Source organism: Cucurbita maxima, unplaced genomic scaffold, assembly GCF_002738345.1.
Source record: "Cucurbita maxima cultivar Rimu unplaced genomic scaffold, Cmax_1.0 Cma_Scf00001, whole genome shotgun sequence".
NCBI lineage: Eukaryota > Viridiplantae > Streptophyta > Magnoliopsida > Cucurbitales > Cucurbitaceae > Cucurbita > Cucurbita maxima.
Genome location: NW_019272017.1, coordinates 954295 through 975682, shown reverse-complemented (window position 1 = coordinate 975682; position 21388 = coordinate 954295). Strand labels below are relative to the sequence as shown.

General features: G+C 38.6%; 5 protein-coding genes across 7 annotated transcripts; 2 read left to right on the top strand and 3 right to left on the bottom strand.

Moving 5' to 3' along the window:
- Positions 1–904: 904 nt before the first annotated feature.
- On the bottom strand, positions 905–2937 carry LOC111491304 (probable E3 ubiquitin-protein ligase RHC2A). Its single transcript, XM_023140169.1, has one exon. It carries the CDS (start codon positions 2583–2585, stop codon positions 1419–1421), a length of 1167 nt encoding a protein of 388 aa, XP_022995937.1. The 5' UTR covers positions 2586–2937; the 3' UTR covers positions 905–1418.
- A 1336-nt stretch (positions 2938–4273) lies between these two features.
- Positions 4274–9918, top strand: LOC111490546 (pumilio homolog 1-like). Of its 2 annotated transcripts, none has more exons than XM_023139199.1 (9): positions 4274–5317; positions 5523–7066; positions 7156–7297; positions 7397–7504; positions 7685–7897; positions 7996–8106; positions 8208–8430; positions 8488–8620; positions 8684–8884. In XM_023139199.1, the coding sequence occupies exons 1-9, from the start codon at positions 4649–4651 to the stop codon at positions 8742–8744; spliced, it is 3204 nt and encodes a 1067-aa protein (XP_022994967.1). In that variant the 5' UTR covers positions 4274–4648; the 3' UTR covers positions 8745–8884. The 2 variants fall into 2 exon arrangements, with proteins under 2 accessions (XP_022994967.1, XP_022994962.1); XM_023139194.1 differs by lacking the exons at positions 8488–8620; positions 8684–8884 and adding exons at positions 8914–9088; positions 9353–9918 and having other exon boundaries at positions 4275–5317; positions 8208–8402.
- A 78-nt stretch (positions 9919–9996) lies between these two features.
- On the bottom strand, positions 9997–12072 carry LOC111491148 (ribulose bisphosphate carboxylase/oxygenase activase 2, chloroplastic-like). Its single transcript, XM_023139925.1, has 6 exons — positions 11939–12072; positions 11427–11761; positions 11239–11347; positions 11079–11164; positions 10519–10991; positions 9997–10438 (listed from the first exon to the last, which is right to left on the bottom strand). The coding sequence occupies exons 1-6, from the start codon at positions 11981–11983 to the stop codon at positions 10158–10160; spliced, it is 1329 nt and encodes a 442-aa protein (XP_022995693.1). The 5' UTR covers positions 11984–12072; the 3' UTR covers positions 9997–10157.
- A 4459-nt stretch (positions 12073–16531) lies between these two features.
- LOC111491723 (LOB domain-containing protein 33-like) lies at positions 16532–17364 on the top strand. Its single transcript, XM_023140727.1, has 2 exons — positions 16532–16876; positions 16948–17364. The coding sequence occupies exons 1-2, from the start codon at positions 16568–16570 to the stop codon at positions 17281–17283; spliced, it is 645 nt and encodes a 214-aa protein (XP_022996495.1). The 5' UTR covers positions 16532–16567; the 3' UTR covers positions 17284–17364.
- Positions 17365–17392: 28 nt separating this feature from the next.
- On the bottom strand, positions 17393–21176 carry LOC111491602 (AT-hook motif nuclear-localized protein 15-like). Of its 2 annotated transcripts, XM_023140585.1 has the most exons (3): positions 20712–21176; positions 19050–20402; positions 17393–17665 (listed from the first exon to the last, which is right to left on the bottom strand). In XM_023140585.1, the coding sequence occupies exon 2, from the start codon at positions 20134–20136 to the stop codon at positions 19333–19335; it is 804 nt and encodes a 267-aa protein (XP_022996353.1). In that variant the 5' UTR covers positions 20137–20402; positions 20712–21176; the 3' UTR covers positions 17393–17665; positions 19050–19332. The 2 variants fall into 2 exon arrangements, with proteins under 2 accessions (XP_022996353.1, XP_022996345.1); XM_023140577.1 differs by having other exon boundaries at positions 19050–21176.
- Between the last annotated feature and the right edge of the window lie 212 nt (positions 21177–21388).

The window sequence follows — 21388 nt, the reverse complement described above, 5'->3', positions numbered from 1 at the left end:
TTTTTTTTTTTTTTTTTTTTTTTTTTTTTTAATTTTTTATTATCAGCCTTTTACGCATAAAAATGTTTGAATCTCAATTGATTAGCGTACCTTTAGATTATGAAGGTTGAAATGTTTGAATTCCAGAAGCTCCTTCATCCTCTCATCAACTCACCTGGTTACTCATGATCACGAACATCTCAATTGCGAACCTGCCAACACAAAACCCTCCACAAATGACATAACACATTGATTCTAACATAAACTGCATAACAGACAACTGACTTCGGGAAACCTCCCAATTTAAACTGCAGTTCAATAGCATGGTGGTCATGTAAGAAGCTAAAATTACTGTGAGTGGACTTGGACGGCTACAAATGGTATCAAGGCTAGCTCCAAACGGGTACACACCAGATAATAAGGCTGGCCCTGAAGAGGGTGGACACGAGGTGGTGTGCCAGCAAGGACGCTAGGCTCCGAGATGGGTGGACACAAGGCAGTGTGTCAGGAAGAATGTTAGACCCTGAAAGAGGTGAATTGGGAGATCTCACATCAATTGGAGAAGGAAACGAGTGTCAGACCCTGAAAGAGGTGGATTTGGAGATCCAACATCAATTGGAGAAGGAAATGAGTGCTAGCAAGAACGTTGGGCCCCGAAGAAGATAGGATTGTGAGATCCCATATCGATTGGAGAGGAGAATAAAACATTGTTTATAAGTGTGTAAACGTCTCTCTAGCTGAGGAGTTTTAATAAACTTGAAGGAAAACTTGAAAGAAAACGCCTAAAAAACAATATTCACCGAGTGTGAGCTTGAACCGTAAGAGTTTCAACATTCTATAGAAAATAAGATACATGAAGAAGAGCAGTGAACACAAAGTTAAATACAAACGCAAACTCGCAATTTATTTCTAAGCATATACATGATTAGAGGCATAAGATGTGCGTTATTGAAGCAAGCAAGGAAGTAAGTAGTTGATGCAACAGAGCTCACATATTCTTTTAAGATGAGGGCCAGGGAGGAATGATATTAAGAAAAATCTGAGTCTAAAAGCATATTTAAGTAATAGTAGTAAAATAGTTGATGATAGATATTATGATAAATATGATACGAAGTTGCTGCAGGTAACTCACTCACTCTCTACCTCCATCTCTGAAACTGGTTGTTTCTTCTCTTCTTCTAACACAGACTATATATTAACCCATCACCCACCCACCCACCCACCTTCCTCCTACAAACAACAACCCCTTCTTCATACTCATTTTTCCTTCTCTTTTCCACCTTCAGCAGCACTGCTGGCTGCATTTATTTCCCACTTTTCTATCCCAATATCCCAAAACGCAAAAATTCTTCTGCATTTTTTTTTTTTTTAATTTTTAATCGAACTTTTGCTATTTACAGCAATAAATAAGGCTGCCTCTCAACCTTCCAATCCCCAAATCACCAGCTGATAGTCCCGCTGTTAACCTCCATAGACCATGTCCGCCGTTGCCTTGGCTCCGTGTTCATCTGCGGGAGTGGTCTACTACTACTACTCCTTGAAGGACCAGAATCAGGGCTGGAACTTGAAGTATATGCCACAGACGACCTCACTGGTTGATGCCTGAAACATCCAAACATATGGCGAACAATGCGCCTCCACCCGCCTCTTACCCTCCCTCTTCCGCCTCTTGATCCAAATGATACCCTTCTAGGAACGCCGCCATTTGTAAAAGCACCATCCACCTCAGTGTACACAACAGGGAGCTCTCTCTCCCCACCTCTCCTCCCCCCATGGAACCGACCTACTGCAAACCCCCCACCTGGGAGCCTCCATATGGTTAACCCCCCATTCTCATCCACATTTGAGGTCATCGAACCCCCATTCACGCCAATTTCAGCAGCATCCAAAGAGTCTTGGTTATCCGAAGGCAGTTCGTGGCGACATACCGGACAAGAATTTCGAATTGAAAGCCAAGGTAGAATGCAATCAGAATGGTAGATATGCGTGCAGGGCATCTCCCGTGCTTCGTTTCCCAATTCGAATGCCTCTTTACAAACAGCACAGTGCGACTCAGTTTCCAAATGATTTTCACAGATTCGAATAGTGGGCATTGACTCAATCGCAGATTTGGACGCTGGTGGGGTTTCAAATTGCCCAATGCTGTTCATTTCAATCTGAGAAAGTTGCTCCAGAAGCCTATCAAACCCTGACCCTAACAAAAACTCCGACATACTCGGAGGCAGAGGTCTCAGGCCAGAACCAGTACCATCATCGTAATAAAGCTCGAACCGACGACTTTCTCCACCTTCACTCCCATCAGGCGGCCCACGAAGAACTATGACAGGATTAAACGGCGATCGATCCCCTCCATTCCTTCGAGGTCTCCGAATCGCAGATCCCAAATTCTGCCCCGAATTCGACCGATGACCAATCATATACATCGCCGACGCTGGAAACCTCCTCCGCGGCGCCGTTTCCATGTTCCGCAAGCTCACGGGATGATCAATTTGTTCCACGAACCCACTATTACAATCGGGGCACACAACAGCTTCCTGATTGGAAGCCCTAACAAATCGACTGCATCGATAACACCAGTAGGACGACGCCGCCGCCATCGACGACATCAACGAAATTCAATCGAATCGAATCCAATCAATCACCAACTCCCCAAATCGAAGAATCCCACCAGAACCAGAAAACAAAACAAAACAAAACAAAAGAAATCCCCCCACGATCAAAATGTGTATCTCGAAACTAAAAAAGCGACAAGAAAAACAAGAATGTAGTGTGGAATTGAATTGGGAGAGTGTAAATTGGGGAAATGGGGGATTGGATCAAATAACCTAGAAATAGTGGGGCCAATGAAACTGGGATGGAAAGGTTTGAGAGAGAAGAGACAAGTGGTGGTTCGGCTTTGAAAGGAGGCCGAGCATTTGATTTTGCAAATTTTCGTAAAGAAAAGAGGAACTCGGATGAATCTGATTATAAAAAAAATTTAATTATTTTTAAAAATAATAATCCAACGATAAGACCGCGTCAGCCCCGTTTTCCAGTTTCAAATACGTGGCCTATTCCTGATGGTTCATTTCAAACGGCGTTTATTACATCTGTACTTTCCCAACTGCTCAACAGCCTTTGTTGCTTCCGTCTCTTTATTTTATAATTCTGTTAAATTTTTAATAACAATAAATAATAATATAAAATATTTATTATGTTTATCAGGAAAAACCCATAAATGGTTGGTTTGCTTACGAATTTCTATAATTTCCGCAAAATTTCTTATTTCTATAATTTCTTTTGCCATTTTAGTTTATCATCATTTTAAGAAATATAAAATATTATCCAAACATTTCATTTACTATCCAACACCACTCGTGCTCGGCTCACAACGTTATACACTCTATACATTGATGGCAACTAACCGTGGTAGATACATTATTATTATTGGTCCAAATGGCTGAAATTATCGAATTAGTGAATATGGACAAATTTGGAAGTGATAGAGAAGCAAACCGAGTTAATACCTTACACGGGTTTCAGAGATACTTGTCGTTACTATCTTTTTTATCGATTTGTAGTTTAATGCCAATGTTTGGTGCAACGTGTTCATTGTTACGAGGGGTAGATTTATTATAACGCTTTAAAAATCTTATGAAATTAAAATAATAAAATAATAAAATTATTTAGTTCCTTAGTCGATCACTCTCCAATTTAACACAAACACTTGTAGTTATTACAGTGCTTGTCGCCACAAATTCGGATCTGTCTCTCTTACTCTCTGACTCCGACGTGGCATTTCATCAATTTTTTTATTCATTTTCTCATTTAAACTTTAAATAATATATATAATTTTTTCCCGACCATTTTTCAAACATATTGAACTTTTATTTTTTTTTTTGGACAATATTTAATTTTCTATAAATTCTAATTTTATTGTGTTCCGATCTAAATAAAACTTTATAAAAAATTGATTAACTTACAGAAATGATGTGTACATTTTTTTCTAAAAAGAGAAAAAAATTTCCAAAATTTAGAAAGTGAAAAATCTGAATAAATTCCAACAAAACAATTTTTTTATTTTTATTTTTAATATCCTTCCATCTAATTCCTTTTATTTATATTTAAATTGTATATTTTATTTTTCATAAAATAAAATAAAATAAATCCAAAATAGGCAAAATCATTTTGCATTAATCACTGAAATAAAACCCTAAAAGATATCTCGTTCACTAGAATCAATCCTGACCGTCCATTATTGTATTGAACGGTTTTGATCGTTCCACCACTTGCTTATCATTCCTTTCTTCACTTCACTGTCTCTTTTCTTCGCATTTCTTCTTCTCTTCTGTGAAAAGAGCGAACAACAAAAATGGCTAACCCCTTCTTCTTCTCTGATCATTTTTTCTCTCTACACCCAATCTGATGCTCATATTACTGTAATCTAAATTCTAATCAATAACTTAAAAGAAACACTAAATTTTACGCACGGAGATATTTCCATTCCCCCCCCCTTTTTTTTTATCTTATGCCTTTTGTTTGGATTCTTGTAATGAAGCTATGAGATTGTAATTTTTTAAGCTGTGAATCGGTTGTTTGAGTGTTCGATCGATTTTGAGCTCGTTTTTAGCTCAAAGTTGGGAGCTTTTTAAGGCTGTTCTGTATTTCGTTTTGTTTTCTGATTTTAGTTATGGTCACCGATACTTATAATAAATTGGGTGCCGATATTTCACTGCGATCGGCGCTGAAAAGTGGCGATTATGGTGAAGATTTGGGGATGTTGATGCGGCAGCAAAGGGAACAGCATGAAGCTATGAGTGACAGAGAGAAGGAGCTCAGCCTTTGCCGGAGTGGCTCTGCACCGCCGACCGTGGAGGGCTCTTTAAACGCCGTCGGAGGTATGTTTAATGCTTACGACTTATTGGGATTCAGCAAAAGTACTGGGAAAGGTTTTATCTCTGATGAAGAGCTTCGTTCTGATCCTGCTTATGTTAACTATTACTATTCTAATGTGAATCTGAACCCTCGCCTTCCGCCGCCGCTTCTGTCCAAGGAGGATTGGCGGTTTGCGCAGCGGTTGCACGGCGGAGGCACTCGGGGATTGGGTGGAATTGGAGATAGGTGGGAAGGTGGTAGAGTTGTTGTTGTTGGTGGTGGTGGTGGTGGTGGTGGTGGTGGTGGTGATGAAGGGGTTAATGGGAATGGCTCACTTTTCATGTTGCAGCCTGGAGTTGGAACCAATGAGGATTCTGGTATTGAATCTAGGCGGGTTGGTGGTGATTGGACCGGCGATGGCCTTATTGGGCTGCCGGGGCTGGGACTTGGGAGTAGGAAGAAAAGCATTGCTGAGATCCTTCAGGTGATCACGCTTTTGATTGTTTTATATGAGGCTCTGGATAATCTAGATTATGTGTTCTTTTGTTCATTTATGTTCTTGTAAGATGTCTTTTTTCCCTCAAGTAGTTGTGAACTTGATCAAATTCCTATTTTTTTTTTGTGCTAACTCAGATGATTTTGTTGATTTAAGTCTCTGCTACATGTTTTAATTTTGTTTTTCGTGGCAGGATGATTTAAGCAATGGAATATCCATCTCCCGACACCCCTCTCGTCCGACTAGCCGCAATGCATTTGACGACACGCTCAAAGCTTCAGAAAGCCAATTTGGTTACTTACATCAAGATATGGCAACAATGGGTGGGAACAAACAGGGGATGTCTGCAGTCCAAGGGGTTGGTGCCTCTCACCCTCATACTTATGCATCAGCTGTAGGAGCCTCCTTGTCAAGAACTGCAACTCCTGACCCTCAACTCGTAGCAAGAGCTCCAAGTCCTCGTATTCCTCCAGTAGGTGGTGGGAGGGTATCCAGCACTGTGGATAAAAGAAATGCTTGCGGTCCGAATTCTTTCAATGGGGTTTCACTGAAGGCGAGCGAATCTCCAGACCTGGTGTCTTCTTTTTCTGGCATGAATTTGTCATCAAATGGTATTCTAGGTGATGAAAGCCACTTGCAGTCGGATATTCAGCAGGAGATTGATGATCATCGCAACTTCTTCAACCTGCAAAGTGAACAAAATGATATGAAAATGTATTTAAGTCATAAGAACTCGGAATCTGGGAAGTTTCATATGCATTCACCTTCTCAGTCAACTAGAGGGTCTCATCAGAACAATTCTCTTGTGTTGGGTGTCGATCATGCAGAATTCAATAAGCAAGCTGTTTCTTCGCCTACTTCGTATATGAAGGGGCCATATAAACAAACACTTGATAACGCACGAGGTTCGCCATCTCACAATCAGAATATCGATAATGCTAATTCTTCTTTCTTGAATTATGGATTCGGTGGCTATACGACTCATCCCCCAGTTTCCTCCATTGTTGGGACGACCCATCTTGGCAGTGGTAATTTACCACCGCTGTATGAAAACGCTGCTGCTGCATCAGCATTGGGAATGAGTGGCATGAATACTAGAGCATTCAGTGGATTAGCTTTAGGATCAAATATGTTAGAGACAGCCAACGAATTTCAAAAGAACAACAGGTTGGAAAATCATAATGCAATGAATGCTATGCAGTTACCTGCATTGGATCCATCTTACATTCAATATTTGGGATCAAACGATTACGCTGCTGCTGCTGCTGCTGCTCAGGTGGCCGGGATTAGTGACCCTCCATTGGATGGTGAAAGCTTGATGGGTAATGGATATATGGATTTATTGGGAGTCCAGAAAGCCTACCTGGGAGCATTGCTTTCATCTCAAAATTCTCAATATGTTCTCCCCTATTATGGTAAATCTGGCAGTTTAAATCAAAACTACTATGGCAACCCCGGATTCGGTCTTGGCATGTCGTATCCTGGAAGTCCGTTAGCTGGATCCCTTCTTCCTGGCTCTCCTGTTGGGTCTGGTACTGCTATCAACCACATCGGTAAGGCCTTGCGCTTCTCTTCGGGAATGAGAAATTTAGCTGGAGGTGGCATGGGAGGTTGGCATTCTGAAGCTGGTGGCAATATGAACGGAGGTTTTGTGTCTTCTTTGCTGGATGAGTTTAAAAACAATAAAAGCAGATGCTTTGAACTTTCAGAAATTGCTGGGCATGTTTTCGAGTTCAGGTATTTGCTGTTGGACGATTTATATTTCTATGCTGTTACGAAATGCAGACTGTCTTGAATTTGAATGCTTTCGTTTTCCTTCTAAACAGCTCCGATCAATATGGTAGTCGTTTCATTCAACAGAAACTTGAAACTGCTTCTGAGGAAGAGAAAGACATGGTTTTCCATGAAATTATGCCACAAGCTCTTTCCTTAATGACCGACGTTTTCGGTAATTATGTCGTTCAGAAGGTATTGTTTTGCTTTTAACTTTCACATGTATGCACTTTCCTAATAATTTTTCGGTTTTAATGATGAGCGTCGAGTTGTTTATTGTCTTTTGGGATCCAGTTTTTTGAGCACGGAACTGCATCTCAAATAAGGGAACTAGCTGATCAACTCAACGGACACGTGCTAGCACTCAGCCTTCAAATGTACGGTTGCCGAGTGATTCAGAAGGTCTGTGTTGCCTGCCTGTTTTCAATTGGAACATCTTTTCATCCCAATGATATTAAATTCCCTTTCACTCGTCGACATTTCACCGACTGTTATCTTTTACAAGCTTGGTGTTCGAGATGAAGTTTCGTTTCATTTTTACACTGTAACTGAAATATTATGGTCTCTAAAACATCATTTCAGGCAATTGAAGTCGTCAACGTCGACCAGCAGACTAAAATGGTTACAGAACTAGATGGTCATATCATGCGTTGTGTTCGTGACCAAAATGGGAACCATGTTGTGCAGAAGTGTATTGAATGCATTCCTGAGGACGCAATTCAGTTCATTGTTTCAACATTTTATGACCAAGTCGTGACATTGTCGACTCATCCGTATGGTTGTCGTGTTATTCAGGTATGGTTGTATTCTCTGGTTTTTTGACTAAAAATTGTCATTATATGAAACTTTCTATGATAATCATGCTAAAATCGTACAAAAACTTTCCCTCCCAGAGAGTCCTTGAGCACTGCCACAACCCAAAAACACAGCATATAATGATGAATGAGATTTTTCTGAATGTCTGCATGTTGGCTCAAGATCAGTATGGAAACTATGTTGTGCAGGTTTGTTATTAACGAAGGCGCTCTTTTAATTGTACAACGTTTTCGAATCTTTTGTCGCTGAAGCACGTTAATTTACTAAGTTGTTGTCCCTGTTCTTTCAGCATGTCCTGGAGCACGGGAAGCCACACGAACGTTCTGCTATTATTAAGAAGTTAACTGGGCAGATAGTTCAAATGAGTCAACAGAAATTTGCCTCGAATGTCATTGAGAAATGCCTAACCTTTGGAACTTCTGCTGAACGCCAGGCCTTGGTGAACGAGATGCTCGGTACCACTGATGAAAACGAGCCCCTTCAGGTGTTTTTCTACTATCTCCCTGCATTTTTTTATACGATCAACAGATTGCCCCACCCCGTGTTTTTCCACTATCTCCCTGCATTTCTTTATACGATCAACAGATTGCCCCACCCCCTACTGCTACTGTACGTTTTTATTCCGAGCATGAACTTTTATTTTCTTCAGTTTCGTCATTGTTGTGCTGTAGATTCTAATCCTTCCAAGTTAATGGGGAATTTAAACCTTAGAACATCCTATTTATATTTCACGAAACTATTTTTTTTTTCTGTCAACGGATGATCGGTCTATTCAAATGCGTCTTCATTTTCTTTGCCTCCAATTCAGATGATTGGATGGCGATGACATTATTCTTATGAAAACGAAAAACCCGACAAATCTTAACGTGCTTCATTCTGTTGTTGAATCTCTTTGCCTCCAATTCGGATGATTGGATGGCAACGACATTTGTTTTCTTTTGAGAACGAAAAACCCGACAAAATCTTAACGTGCTTTATTCTGTTGTTGAATCCAGGTTATGATGAAGGATCAGTTTGCAAACTACGTTGTACAGAAAGTGCTGGAAACTTGTGATGACCAGCAACTTGAACTAATTCTTAACAGGATAAAAGTTCATCTAAATGCTTTGAAGAAGTATACCTATGGTAAACACATAGTTGCTCGTGTGGAGAAACTCGTCGCTGCTGGAGGTACATTCTCTCGGTCTACCGATTATTTACTGTTTCTTTTTCGTTTACTTTTGCACAAGCTAGAACATCACCTAGAATGTGATAGATACTCGGTAAATGACCGAAATGGAAACGAATAACAAGTGAGAATAAAACAGGACAGCTAGCTAAAGTAGTGGCATGAATACTTGATCTACATTTTCGATAACAACGATCGATCTTGATTGATATTATACCATTACTTCAACGTTGCGGTATCTAAAACGATCTTAAATTGAATGACAGAGAGGAGGATTAGCATTCTGACTCCAAAGCCAGCACAAATGGTGGGTTAGGAAAACAGGGAAGTTGTACAGCTAACTGAGGATAGCACAAAGCGCAGTGTCTGTTTCCGCTTCGTCGAACGTCTGTCTAGTAAGTAATAGCGGCTGTATCTATGTGATTCAGATAGAAGCTGACTTGAAATAAGAAAAAAAAAAAGGTAGAAAAAAGCTAAAAACAAAAACAAAAACATAAAAAAGAACTGTTGGCTGTACATTTTATAATCTGGGAGTATAGAGAAAGTGAAGAAGGTTTGAAGAGATTGAGGGACAGATGAACAAAGCTCTGATGGCTCTGCCCCTAAACTGAAGAGATAAGAAGTTTAGTATTTGAGTTTTGTTTTAGGGTGTAAAAATATGGGTGGGAAACGAGTTCTTTAATGGGATGTGGTTATGATGATCATCAGATCATGGTTTGTACAAATATTAGCTGGTGGAGTTCTACTTTTGTTCTTCTTTTTATCATTATGTATCAGATTTTGATTCTTCATCTTTGTTCTTTCTTATCAGAGTTTTGTTTTTCCTCTTGTATAAGGATTGATTGATTTAGCAGAGACCATTTTTCTGGTTGTTTATGATTGGGTTTGTTTTGTTCTTGGCATAAATGAGTAGCAAACGCAACAATATATACTTTATATTGATATGTGATTTTGGTGCCACAAAAGAAGAAAGAACACAAAAAGGCCTGAAAAATTTAGATCAGATGAACCCCATCATCTCCATTTGATGTCTGCGCAACACTGTATGAGTTCAGATGAGAAGTGGGTTTCTTAAAAAGCTCCTCTGTTAATGGCATCTTCATTGGCATTGCCAAGAGCAGCTTCATTCAAGTACTTGTCAGCCAATTGCACCCTCTTCACATTCTCTTGCTCTTGCACCAGCATGTTACCATACTCCAACAGCTTCTCCACCGACATCTTTGGCTGCTCGAACTTTGGTGGTGGGTCTTTCGAGTTCACCAACTTCTTCCCAACAGTGTCGACTCCAACTCCGATGATCCACTTCCTTACTTCGTCGTCGTACACTCTTGCCCTCAGTGCACCGAAGAAGTCTGAAAATCAGGTTGTTTGAAATTAGGAACGATTTGAAAATATATGATCAGTTTAAACTTTTGAGTTACGAGAAACTAACCAATAGATTGGCCCGGGAAAGTGTCAACCAGCCTGACGACGTCCTCATCAGGGACATTGTCAGTCCTAAAGATACCTTTGCAAACACCAATACGATCCTCCCTAGTGGGAGCCCAGTAGAATTTCTCCATACGACCATCACGGATGAGGGGAGCATAAAGGGTTGAGAAATCGTTACCAGTGACGATGATCGGAACACGAGGGTTGTCCTCCTTGTTGTACATACCAGGAAGCTGGACGTTTGTTGGGTTATCAGCGATGTTCATGAGGGTAGCGTTAACCATCTGGTTGTTGACGGTGTACTGCGTGGTGCCACCAAGACGACCAGCACCGGCGTCGAGATCATTGATGAAGAGACAGGACATTTTCCCTTTCTTGATAATGTCAGCCGCCTCACGGTACCTTTGACGGATCAACTTGGCCGGCTCTCCGGCGTTGCCACTTTCCAATTCTCCGGCACTCATCATGATTGGGCTGTAAGAAGATCAAATACAAGTGTTGGAGCAAAATTTTGTTATACAAGTACGAAATTTGCAAGCTCAAAGTGTGATCTTGACTCACGTGATACCCATCTTGGCAAAAACAAGCTCACATTGGAAGGATTTTCCTTGTCCTTTGCCTCCCCAAATACCCAAAATGAGAGGAACCTAACCAAAATCGATCGTTAGAGTCACGAGTGAGGCACGAAATTTTCATAAAAACAGACGGAGAATTTAAAAACCTTGATGTTGGGAAGGGACATGAAGTTCTTGGTGATGTGAACGACCAACTTGTCCATGAAAGCGGGAGCAATGTAGAAGCCATCCAATAAGTTGTCCAATCCCTCGTATCTACAAAAACAAGACCTCATAAAACAAGACCACAAAACACGAACACTAATTTTGTAAAAACAAACTCGATTATACGTACGTTTTAAGTCCAGTACTAAGATACTCATAAGAGCTCATAATAGCATTATGGGTTCCACTTTGCATGGGAGCTTGGAAAAGGGTGTCAACCATTCCCTTTCCTCTTGTGATGTCTTGTTGGTCATCGGATATGTCATAGGCAAGCCCTCTCCACCTGTCTTTCGATGTCTGCTTCTCGAGATCTTCGTCAGCGGGGGCGTCCGATGCCACCACCTTGAAGCTGCCTGGCGAGGCCTTTGGGCTGGCAATTCTCGAATTCACCACTTTCTTCAAGCTGCTTCCGAAGAACACTGAGCTCGGAACTGAAGTTGCCGAGCTAGAGCCATTCAAGCTTAGCTGAAACACACATCAACAACATGTCATTTCATCTTACATTAATATTCGTATAAGAAAGAGTTTGAGAATATGAAAGATGATTTTTTTTTTTTTTTTTTTTAGTATAATCTATCAAGTTAAGCTAAAGAGAAGCTCGTAATGGGATTCGAGATCGAGAGAAGGGTAAGAACGACTCACGGGTGCATGGTTGATGACTCCGACGGAGGCAGCGGAGGCAGCCATCGAACTCGACGAGTGACGGGAGAGTAAAGTTCACAAGAAGGCTGAATTTGGAGAAGGATCTTTGGACGAGAAACGGCAGTGGGCAGTGAGGGAGGCTTTATAGAAGTATGGATGAAGGCTTCATTGCATTGGAGAATGATGGCCTAACCATGAGTTTCAAGAATTGTCAGCAGCCACACAGTGAAGATGAGCTGAGAGGACACGTGGCAGCAGGACAAGGTTTGTAAATTGATCTTCGAAGAACCTTAGTGGTTGGCTTTAAAGGGACTTTCTTCTCCATAAACAAATTTGGGTATTTCATAATTATCATAACACCCACAAACACCCTTAGTTAAACCAAGCTCACCCATTGGTCCATTTTCCATGCATAATATTGGATGTTTTTTTTTTTTTTTTTTTTTTTTTGTTAACGTTATTATGTGCATGTTGTTACCCGAAAAAATCATTATGTTTTGTGAGATCCCACGTTGGTTGGAGAGGGGAACGAAACATTTCTTTCCAGTAGACCTTGAGGGGAAACTCGAAAGTGAAAGCCTAAAGAGAACAATATCTACTAGAAATAGATTTGTGATGTTACAAATGATATCAGAGCCAAATACCGAACGGGATGTTAACGAGAACGTTGAACCCCAAATAAGTGTGTAAAAAGTAAAAGAGTTGCGAAACGATTTGAATCACAAGTTGTATGGGAGGCCCATTTGTGCATACAAATTTTGGATGCACACCAAATAATTGAAGTGTGATTGCATCTTCAGCCAAATAAGAGGTGAAGAAGAAGGGATAAGGATAGGTTCATTTTCAGCCTTCCCTCTTCATACCCTAACCCATTCTATTCTATTCCATTTCGTTTTCTTTCTACTCTCTACTATATTGTCCCTCGGTTTAGTCTTTGGCCCCCACAATGGGGCCGAGCGCACGAGCCACACTCGACTTCTTCTAACTTAGTAATAGACATTTTAAAATATTAATATATCTTTTATTCTTACATAGATAATGCACCATATTTATTTTTTTTAAAAATTAAATATCCAATTATACACATTTTTTATTCATTTATCTACGTGTAAATAAATATTTGTCAAAAGTAGATTGTTAGGGCAATTTTTTTTTTTTTTTTTTTTTTGGTCACAAACCATTTCTCAATTTCTCAATTTTTCTTTTTCTCTCGGATCCATTCAAACCCTAAAATACAATCCTGATATAACTTTCTTAGTAATGTAACAACTCAAATCCACCGCTAATAGATATAGTTCTCTTTAGAATTTTCCTCAAAGTTTTGCATACGCAGAGGTTTCCACACTTTTATCAGAAATGATTTATTTTCCTCTTCAACTAATGAGAGATCTCACAGATAACATATACACTATTAGTTTAACGTTCTTCCAAGAACATTATTACTACTTATAATTATATAAAATTGAACGAAACGAGTAGTATATATCAATAATTGTCAGGTAAAAAGTATTAAAAAGTAAATAAAAATTATTTCAATCAATCAATCGAGAGTCGTTTCATTAGGGTGTGTGTCGTTGTCTGCAAGTTGGGTTGATTGACACCCTACAATTTAAAACTATATATTATAAGTATAGAAGAATTTAGAGCACTATGACCAAAACATTGAATAATTAAAGAAAAAACATTATAGTTAAACTCGAAAACCAATAAGCCAACCTCCACCATCCTCTACCTATTTTTCCCATGCATCTATTTTTTTATATTACGAAAATCAAGTCAATTTTTTTTTTATTTTTAAAAAATATTGCTTAAACATTTTTGTTTTTTATTAGAGGAAATAGCGTGTTGAATTATAAATTTAATTTACGATGTTTAGAGAAACTTAGAATTTGATTCTTACGACTATAAAGGTTAGAATTAGTTCCAATTAGTTTAATAAAACGCTCAAAAAAAATTATTTACAAAATTTTTATAAAATTATTAAAATAAAATTATATTTAAAAAATATATATTATAATAATTAGTTAGAGAATATATCTTAGACACTATATTTTAATATTCATTCATTTAATTCGATTAATATTTAATTAATTTATATCATATTTAAATTTTATTCATATCAAGTTATACTGCTTCAAGCCTTTGCGTTGCATTGGGAAAATAAAAAAGAAAATAATTAAGTGGCCAACAGCCAAACCCAAACCCTATTAGTTTTTAAGATTAAAATATTTACATAATTAATTATACAACTTAATTAAGGATGATTATTAAAAACATGAATGTGAATGTTTGATTAATCCACCCCACCTAAATGGTGTGAAAGTTATCTTATTTATAATCAAATGAATTACAAGGATATGGAAATAGTAATAAATGGAAATAACAATAAATAGAAAGATACCTATGATAATAAAGCAAATATTAGATATTTGCCTTATAATAAAATATCAAATATAATATATATGGTAAACTATAATTTATTACTAAATATCTTTAACACCCCACCGCAAGCTAAGTGTCGGATTTAAACGAACGTGAAGCTTGAATCTGAAAAATTCAAAGAGGTTGAGAAACACTTTTCTTGAAGAAGTCAACAACCTGGTTCAGAGGAGGCGTAGAGAAACACTTTCTTGGCCATTGAAAATTGCAGAGGAATCGCCGCTCAACGGCAATGCTGCCTTGGCTTCGGCGAGAATATGTCTAACCCATGAAGAGGGATTGTCGCTTAGCGACGATGCTGCCTTGGCTCTGGTGAGAATATTTCTAACCCCAAGAAGTAGAAGGAGAAACCTAGAGCAAGGGACAAAGACAATGTTGAAGCTGGAAGAGTCGCCACATTGGGCGAAGGAGCCAATTTTGGCGAGAAGGGCAGTCGGAAGAGTCGCCTCATCGGGCGAAGAAGCCAATTTTGGCAGGAAGAGCGGTGGCAACTTGGTTGGCGAATAGGCCAGTGCGGCACCCAGATTCCGAAGGTAAATCTCTACAAAAGTAAATAACTAGCGTGCTAAATGTTACTGAGTGTACTTTTGCGATAGTCAGACAGCGATTGTGCGACACTTATTTTAATCCAGCGAGTAAATTGATCGTGTGAAATTTATATTTTATAGATAATATCGGCGTATGCTCGAGTCTCGGATTAGAAAAAGTGAATGAGAAAATATATTGAAAATAAAATTTTAAAAAATAATGTTATAAGCTAAAAACGAATAGGCAACAACAATAACTTTGATTGCATATAACTTAGGTTGGAACAATGACATGATTTTGGTGACCGATCATATACCCCAACAATAATAATAAAAGTCTAACATGAAAGCAATTAAAAGATGTTTGGATTGAGTATGTGGACAACATGTCTTGAATAAGCATGACTAAGACATCGTGCGACGATAAACAATGACTTAACCGTGGTATTTTAAAAAAAAAAATTGCACAAAAAAAGATAATTTTTTTTTTTTTTTTCATCATTGGCCAAATGACCTACCCGTCTATTGATTTTGACTAAAAAGCATTATAATAATGAAAAGGAGGTTGGCAAATTGAAATTTACTTGAGGCGCTCTTTTAAATAATAAATAAATATATTTGTTAATTCATAAAATTAAAAAAAAAAAAAAATCATTTGTTTACTCTAATTTTAATTTCATCCATCTATGAATTTAAGAGGTATTATAATTTTAATCTTTTTCACATGTTTTTCAAAAATTATAGATAAAGAAGTACAATAAAAGTTATGTGAAATTAGTTTTAATTATAATTCAAGCTAACTAAGTAGTTAATTTTTTAAATCTTCATAATTATATGAATTTGAAATTATCATAAATAAATCTATAATAATTTTGTCAAGAACTAATATCTTCAATTTATTATTATTATTATTAGTCTAGAATTTTATTACTTTAGAATTTAATTTTAATTATTAATGATCTTGAACAATATTACGAATCATGTTCAAGTAATAATTTAAATGGTCTATATTACTGGAATAAAGTTAGTGCTGGATTTTGATAAACTTTGTAATTGTTGTTATGACATATTTTGTAATTGTTATATATGATTTGATCAAAATTATTCGTATAGAACCATGTACAATGAGTTTGTATAAGACTAAATCACGGAATATTTAATGTATTTATATATCCATTAGATTATCCTTAATTCTAAATGAGCTATGAACTCAAAGATTTACTTGACCAAATTTGAGTTTCTTGACGTATTCATCCGCTCAAACAAACTACGGGGATACTCTCTGCAAAATAAATAATACTAACATCAAATCAAAACGTATGCAAGTTTGAGAGCTCAAACAAACTAAACATGCTTCATCGACTTGGGTGTTTGAGCCTCATGATCAAATTGGGATAAGAACGAGTGTTGAAGAATCTTTCGAAAAATAGGGTCTTTTAAGGCACAAATTAGGAAAGGCATTGCCCCAATGTGAGACTGACATTGTAGCCCACCAAGGAGACCCCAAAAAGGAAAGCACATACGCATAACTTTAGCTGAAAAAGAAAAAAAGAAGAAGGCAAATGATGGGTTATAAAGACCAACATCTCTTCTTCTTAATTTGATCAAACTTTTGCTTCCTTTTTTAACTACTTACTTACTTTTATATCATATAATTCAGACAATGACAGGGCTTACCTCTTCTTCTTCTTCTTCTTCTTCTTCTTCTTCTTCATGCGGTGCCTGCAAGTTTCTTAGACGAAAATGTAGTAATCACTGTGTTTTTGCTCCTTTCTTCACCTATGATGAAGCTACTTCTCACTTTGCTGCTGTTCATAAAGTGTTTGGTGCTAGTAATGTCTCCAAGCTTCTCTTGCACCTCCCCATGCACGTCCGAAGCCACGCTGCGATCACGGTTTCTTATGAAGCTCTCGAGCGCATGCGAGATCCTACTTATGGTTGTGTTGCACATATCTTCACGTTGCAACAAGAGGTTGTTCTAAAACTTTAAAACTTAAGTCGATGATTAACGCTTTCTTAGCCTATCAAATCTTTCTCTTGCAGATCATGAGTTTGCAAGAAGAGATAGATATGTTAGGGAGCCAAATTGCCAACTTCACCACCGATATGGACAACGTTGCAGTGGTCGAGAATCCATCTATGGAGCTTCAAGTTTCGAAACAGTTGAATGAATTGGTGATGAACACAAATGATTATCAAAACGAGTTGCTCTCTCAACTGCCGACTTTTGATGAAGTCCAAATTAATGATGCTCAAATGATATCTCCATTGTTTTGTATTGGGGAAGAAGAAGGGTTTTTCGGGTGCAACCCAAATAATGCTATGGAGAATTCAGCCTTTGATGTATCAGTTGATGAAAACTTTGCTTATCTATGGTAGTTGATCTTGATGTATCCATTTGGTTTAGAATGACGAAATCTAAATAATTGAATGATTTATAATCCGAATATGATCGACAATGTAAAGGCTAAAACAAGTCAAATCATTCTACCAAAACCATTATTTGTTAATTTACTCCAAGAAGTTCAAAGCACTAAAAGAAAAGCCATTCGAGTCATGAACGAATGGATTGTAGAGAAATAGAGTTAAGAGAAGTGTACAAAACATAGCATTGGGTGCTTTTAAACCAAGATCACATCCATTCTTTCATGGCAGCTCCACAGCCTCGCCAACACAGTCCCCGATATTACGAACTCTCTCTATTCTGGTTGAAAAGCTTGAACGTCGAAGTCGACCCTACTGACAAACTATCGCAAACCACCTGCAGAAGCATAGAAGATTATGTTCTAAGTAGTCATAACAACCAAAAGAAGATGGAAGCTCAGGCAGTACAGGCACAGACGACTCAAAATGAGCCTATAGTTAATACTTAGTGCAAAAGTCAAATAATAAGCTCTAAATGATTCCAAGTTCAAACTTCATTAATTCAAGGACAAGAGGTCCTATCTCCCTACATCTATCAAACTCGAGCAACAACGGAAGCATGCTTCTTGAGTAGAACTATATTCACATTTGACAATGTATCATGGTAAAAAAAAATTTACCTCCTATATGGAGATGTGAGTTGAAAATTCAATTCACCAACCTTGTGTAGAGCATTGTAATGGGTGATCTATATGGGTTTTGGTTGAAATCAAATTCAGTGTTCAAAGAGAAACATCTACAGCTTTAAGTCAAAAGGATAGCTTTTAAGGGAAAAAAAGAAGCAATTTCTTTCCATCTACGGACATATTTTTCAACTCTAAGAGCCACCATCTTGGAACACCTTTCCTACCACGGAAACCAACTACCACTGACTTCCCAATTTATCAATGAAAAAGTTCACATTCAAAAATATGCAAGTTTATGATGGTAAAATGAAGAACTACAGCAGAAATGAATCTGTCTTGAACAGCTAAAACTCCTAGACCATTCAACACGACACCGAACCAGAAGAAAATGTAGACGCATCAATAATGCGTTTAAACCTATTGACTTAAAAGCTCTTTCTAGTATAAAAATGAATATTCTATTAGTTATGTCCTAGAATATATTGTTTTTCGTTTGATATCTATGTCCTAGATTTCAAAAAATATACAATATTTTCTGTATTTCATGTCCATGTCCATGCTTCATAGGAATCTCCCTCATGGGCTAACTAAGGGTCCAATCATAAGTATATAAGTAATGGACACTCTTCATTGGTACGAGACTTTTCGAGAAAACCGAAAACAATAGCATATGAGCTTTATATAAATATAAAGACCAGCACCAAACATTATATTTTAAACGACAATTTATAGACAAGTGGGGAGTAGTTGAAAAAAATTCAAACACTCAATTGGATAATAACCCCACGTAGATAACCAAATCAAACCTATCAATTTTGTCATTTTCCATACATGTTGGTCTAAAGATCTTATCAACTTTACCATTCAAACCAAATGCCTAACCGAAGCTATCTAGATGAGGCTTCCTCCATCACTACAAGTCCTGTAGAAGGGCCTTCGTTTAGCTAGTTGATAGTTCGAGAACGAGTTTTAGATGTCTAAGTTGATGAAGATTGTCATGCACAAATATATTTCTCAATGGTAGAAGATATGTACTGATAAACGCTTCTCAAAATCATCATAGAACACTTGAAAAAAACAGGGAAAAGCGTGTACCTGATTAGGGAATATTGTGGCTCCAAACTCGAATTCGATTTGTTCACCCACAAAACTATATAGATTCATTGATTCTGACAAAGATGAGAATTAGAGCAATGCATATAGAAAGAAGTATTCCCATAAGATCATAGTTATTTTATATGCTTACAGATAATTTGCCATGATGTTTTGCAGAAAAAAGAAATTTAATCAGTTCTTAAAAGTTCAAACAAAACTAGCACCTAATTAACTTATCAATCCTCTATCACTTTCACTCCCTCTATGTTTCTCTATATATCTGTTAGAATGGAGGTGGGGCTCGAGGAGGACTCCAAAACACATCATGAGAAGAAACCTGACCATTTGGCACCAAATTTGAAGTCATATTGTAATTTCCCATTGAAGGCTGCTGCTGTTGCTGATCCCCCATGCTCTGAGAAGTTGAATTGTTTTGGCTATTTCCGGACTTGTCTCCGGCAGCTGCCTCCTCATCCTCAAGCGGTAGCCGCTCGTATGTGGCATTGGTGAAGGTAGCAGCAATGACAATAACCGGACCGGTTGCAATGAGAGCACCGACGACAATGCCACCAACGACCTGCCCCTGCCCGCCAGCCAAGTAGACTGTTAGTCCGGTAGCCCCTGGTGGAGCAGGGGAAGGCAAAAAGGCACCGGAGAGCGACAATATATCAAACCGTCCCTGTAGAGTAATAACGTTGCCAGGGGCGGCCGGATGCCTTAGAGTGACATTGGCGACAACCCCATTTCCACCGAGGACAGAAACCCCTCGCTGGCGGCGTTGAGCGAAGTTCGAGATGCTTTCGACGATGTCGCAGCCGCTGCCGATTTCTAAAACGTGGCTCCGGAGAGCATCGGGGCTCTCCTTGGTGACTACCACCGGAGGCTTCATCTTGTTTTTGGATCCCGGCGGCCGACCACGTGGGCGGCGCGTGGTGGAGCCGGTGCCTGGTTCAGCTCTCTCATAGCTGCCGGAGTTGTTTTCTTCATCCGCAGCTTCTAAGCTTTGCTTTAATGGAGTCGAATAAGGGTTGGTGGTGCTGCTATCTGTGGTGGTGGGTATATTTTCAGCCCACCATCGACTTGCCATTTCTTCTTCAGCTTTTGATTATTAAAACACCCAAAAGAAACCCCAATGCAAATATATACACAAAACCAAAGAAGGAATCCAATGGGGGCGGGGCAAAAGAAGTTTCTATCCTACTTACCTTTTATTCCCCTTTCCCACACTTTCTCTCTCTATTCAATAATCTCCCTCTCTCTCTCTCTCAATGAATAACGACGAGAAAAAAACGACTACGCAAGTGAAAACCAGCTAACCCATTAAGCCGTTGAAGCTTCCTCCTCCTTTTTCACCTTCAAAAGAACAAAACCCAGATCGATATCTGCAAGAAAATGACCTAACCAGTTCCAATAGTTCAAAAAAACAAAACCCGACAAGGCAACACCAACGCGTGTTCACAGAAACCCAAAACGATGAGGAATTAAATCAGAGCACCAAATGGAGAAACAAAGTCAAATTGGAAAAGGGAACTCCCTTTAAAGAAGAAGAAGAAGAAACCCCATCATTTTCTCGATTGCAACGGAGCGCAGACAAAGAAAACAACGTGGGGGTGGGTCTCGATTGAGGAAATAAGTACACAAGAGAGCTGGCCCAGAAAGTACCTATCTTTAATGTACTCTAGAGGGTCAGTCAGAAAAATTAGTACAAAGACCCCCAAGAGGTTCTGCTTCTGCTGATGCGCATGCTCTATCTGAGCAGATGAAGTTTTTCGATGAAGAAGAGAGGGACTAAGGGGAGGGGTTAATTTTTTGAAGCATTAAGTTGTACGATAAGATCTTTGACAGTAATCACTGTAGAATCAACGTTAAAGCAGTTCAGCAGCTCTGCTCTGCGCTGCTCTGTTTTTTACTCTCTCAAGTTGAAGTGAAGGGCAGCTATCTTCGGTCTTGGGCGGCAAGTTTATGGGGATTGATTATGGGGAAAAGGGTACGTGTAGGGCTGTGATTTGGAGGGGAAGAAGGAGAAGAATGGGCAAGAGGTCACAGTCTGAGACGACCGACAAAGGCATCCAAAGGGGCCCAAAAGTTTTTGAAGTCTTGGATTTGGAGTGGAAGGGAGGCCCCCCACCACAACCCCCCATTCCCTATTTTGGTCATTTTGGGCCTTTTTCCCTTTCTGGAATGTTTCAGGTTCAACACCGTCATTTTAGGGACACAATTTCGGGAGTATTTTGGTTCAATTTTACAAATATGGCCCTCTACACACTAAAAAAGTTAACGTTGTAGTCCTCGAAGTCTTTTAAAAAAATATACATTGAATAATTGTTTGCGGTCTCTCT

What these genes read in the sequence shown, in the direction of transcription:
- LOC111491148 (XM_023139925.1), bottom strand. Translation starts at nt 11,983, where the DNA reads ATGGCTGCCTCCGCTGCCTCCGTCGGAGTCATCAACCATGCACCC. An exon ending in CTTAGTACTGGACTTAAAAC is followed by an intron (nt 11,348 to 11,426) that starts GTACGTATAATC and finishes TTGTTTTTGTAG; the next exon opens with ATACGAGGGATTGGACAACT. An exon ending in TTTGCCAAGATGGGTATCAC is followed by an intron (nt 10,992 to 11,078) that starts GTGAGTCAAGAT and finishes ATCTTCTTACAG; the next exon opens with CCCAATCATGATGAGTGCCG.
- LOC111491304 (XM_023140169.1), bottom strand. Translation starts at nt 2,585, where the DNA reads ATGTCGTCGATGGCGGCGGCGTCGTCCTACTGGTGTTATCGATGCAGT.
- LOC111491602 (XM_023140577.1), bottom strand. Translation starts at nt 20,136, where the DNA reads ATGGCAAGTCGATGGTGGGCTGAAAATATACCCACCACCACAGATAGC.
- LOC111490546 (XM_023139194.1), top strand. Translation starts at nt 4,649, where the DNA reads ATGGTCACCGATACTTATAATAAATTGGGTGCCGATATTTCACTGCGA. An exon ending in ATGGAAACTATGTTGTGCAG is followed by an intron (nt 8,107 to 8,207) that starts GTTTGTTATTAA and finishes CTGTTCTTTCAG; the next exon opens with CATGTCCTGGAGCACGGGAA. An exon ending in ATGAAAACGAGCCCCTTCAG is followed by an intron (nt 8,403 to 8,913) that starts GTGTTTTTCTAC and finishes TGTTGAATCCAG; the next exon opens with GTTATGATGAAGGATCAGTT.
- LOC111491723 (XM_023140727.1), top strand. Translation starts at nt 16,568, where the DNA reads ATGACAGGGCTTACCTCTTCTTCTTCTTCTTCTTCTTCTTCTTCTTCT. An exon ending in TCTTCACGTTGCAACAAGAG is followed by an intron (nt 16,877 to 16,947) that starts GTTGTTCTAAAA and finishes TTTCTCTTGCAG; the next exon opens with ATCATGAGTTTGCAAGAAGA.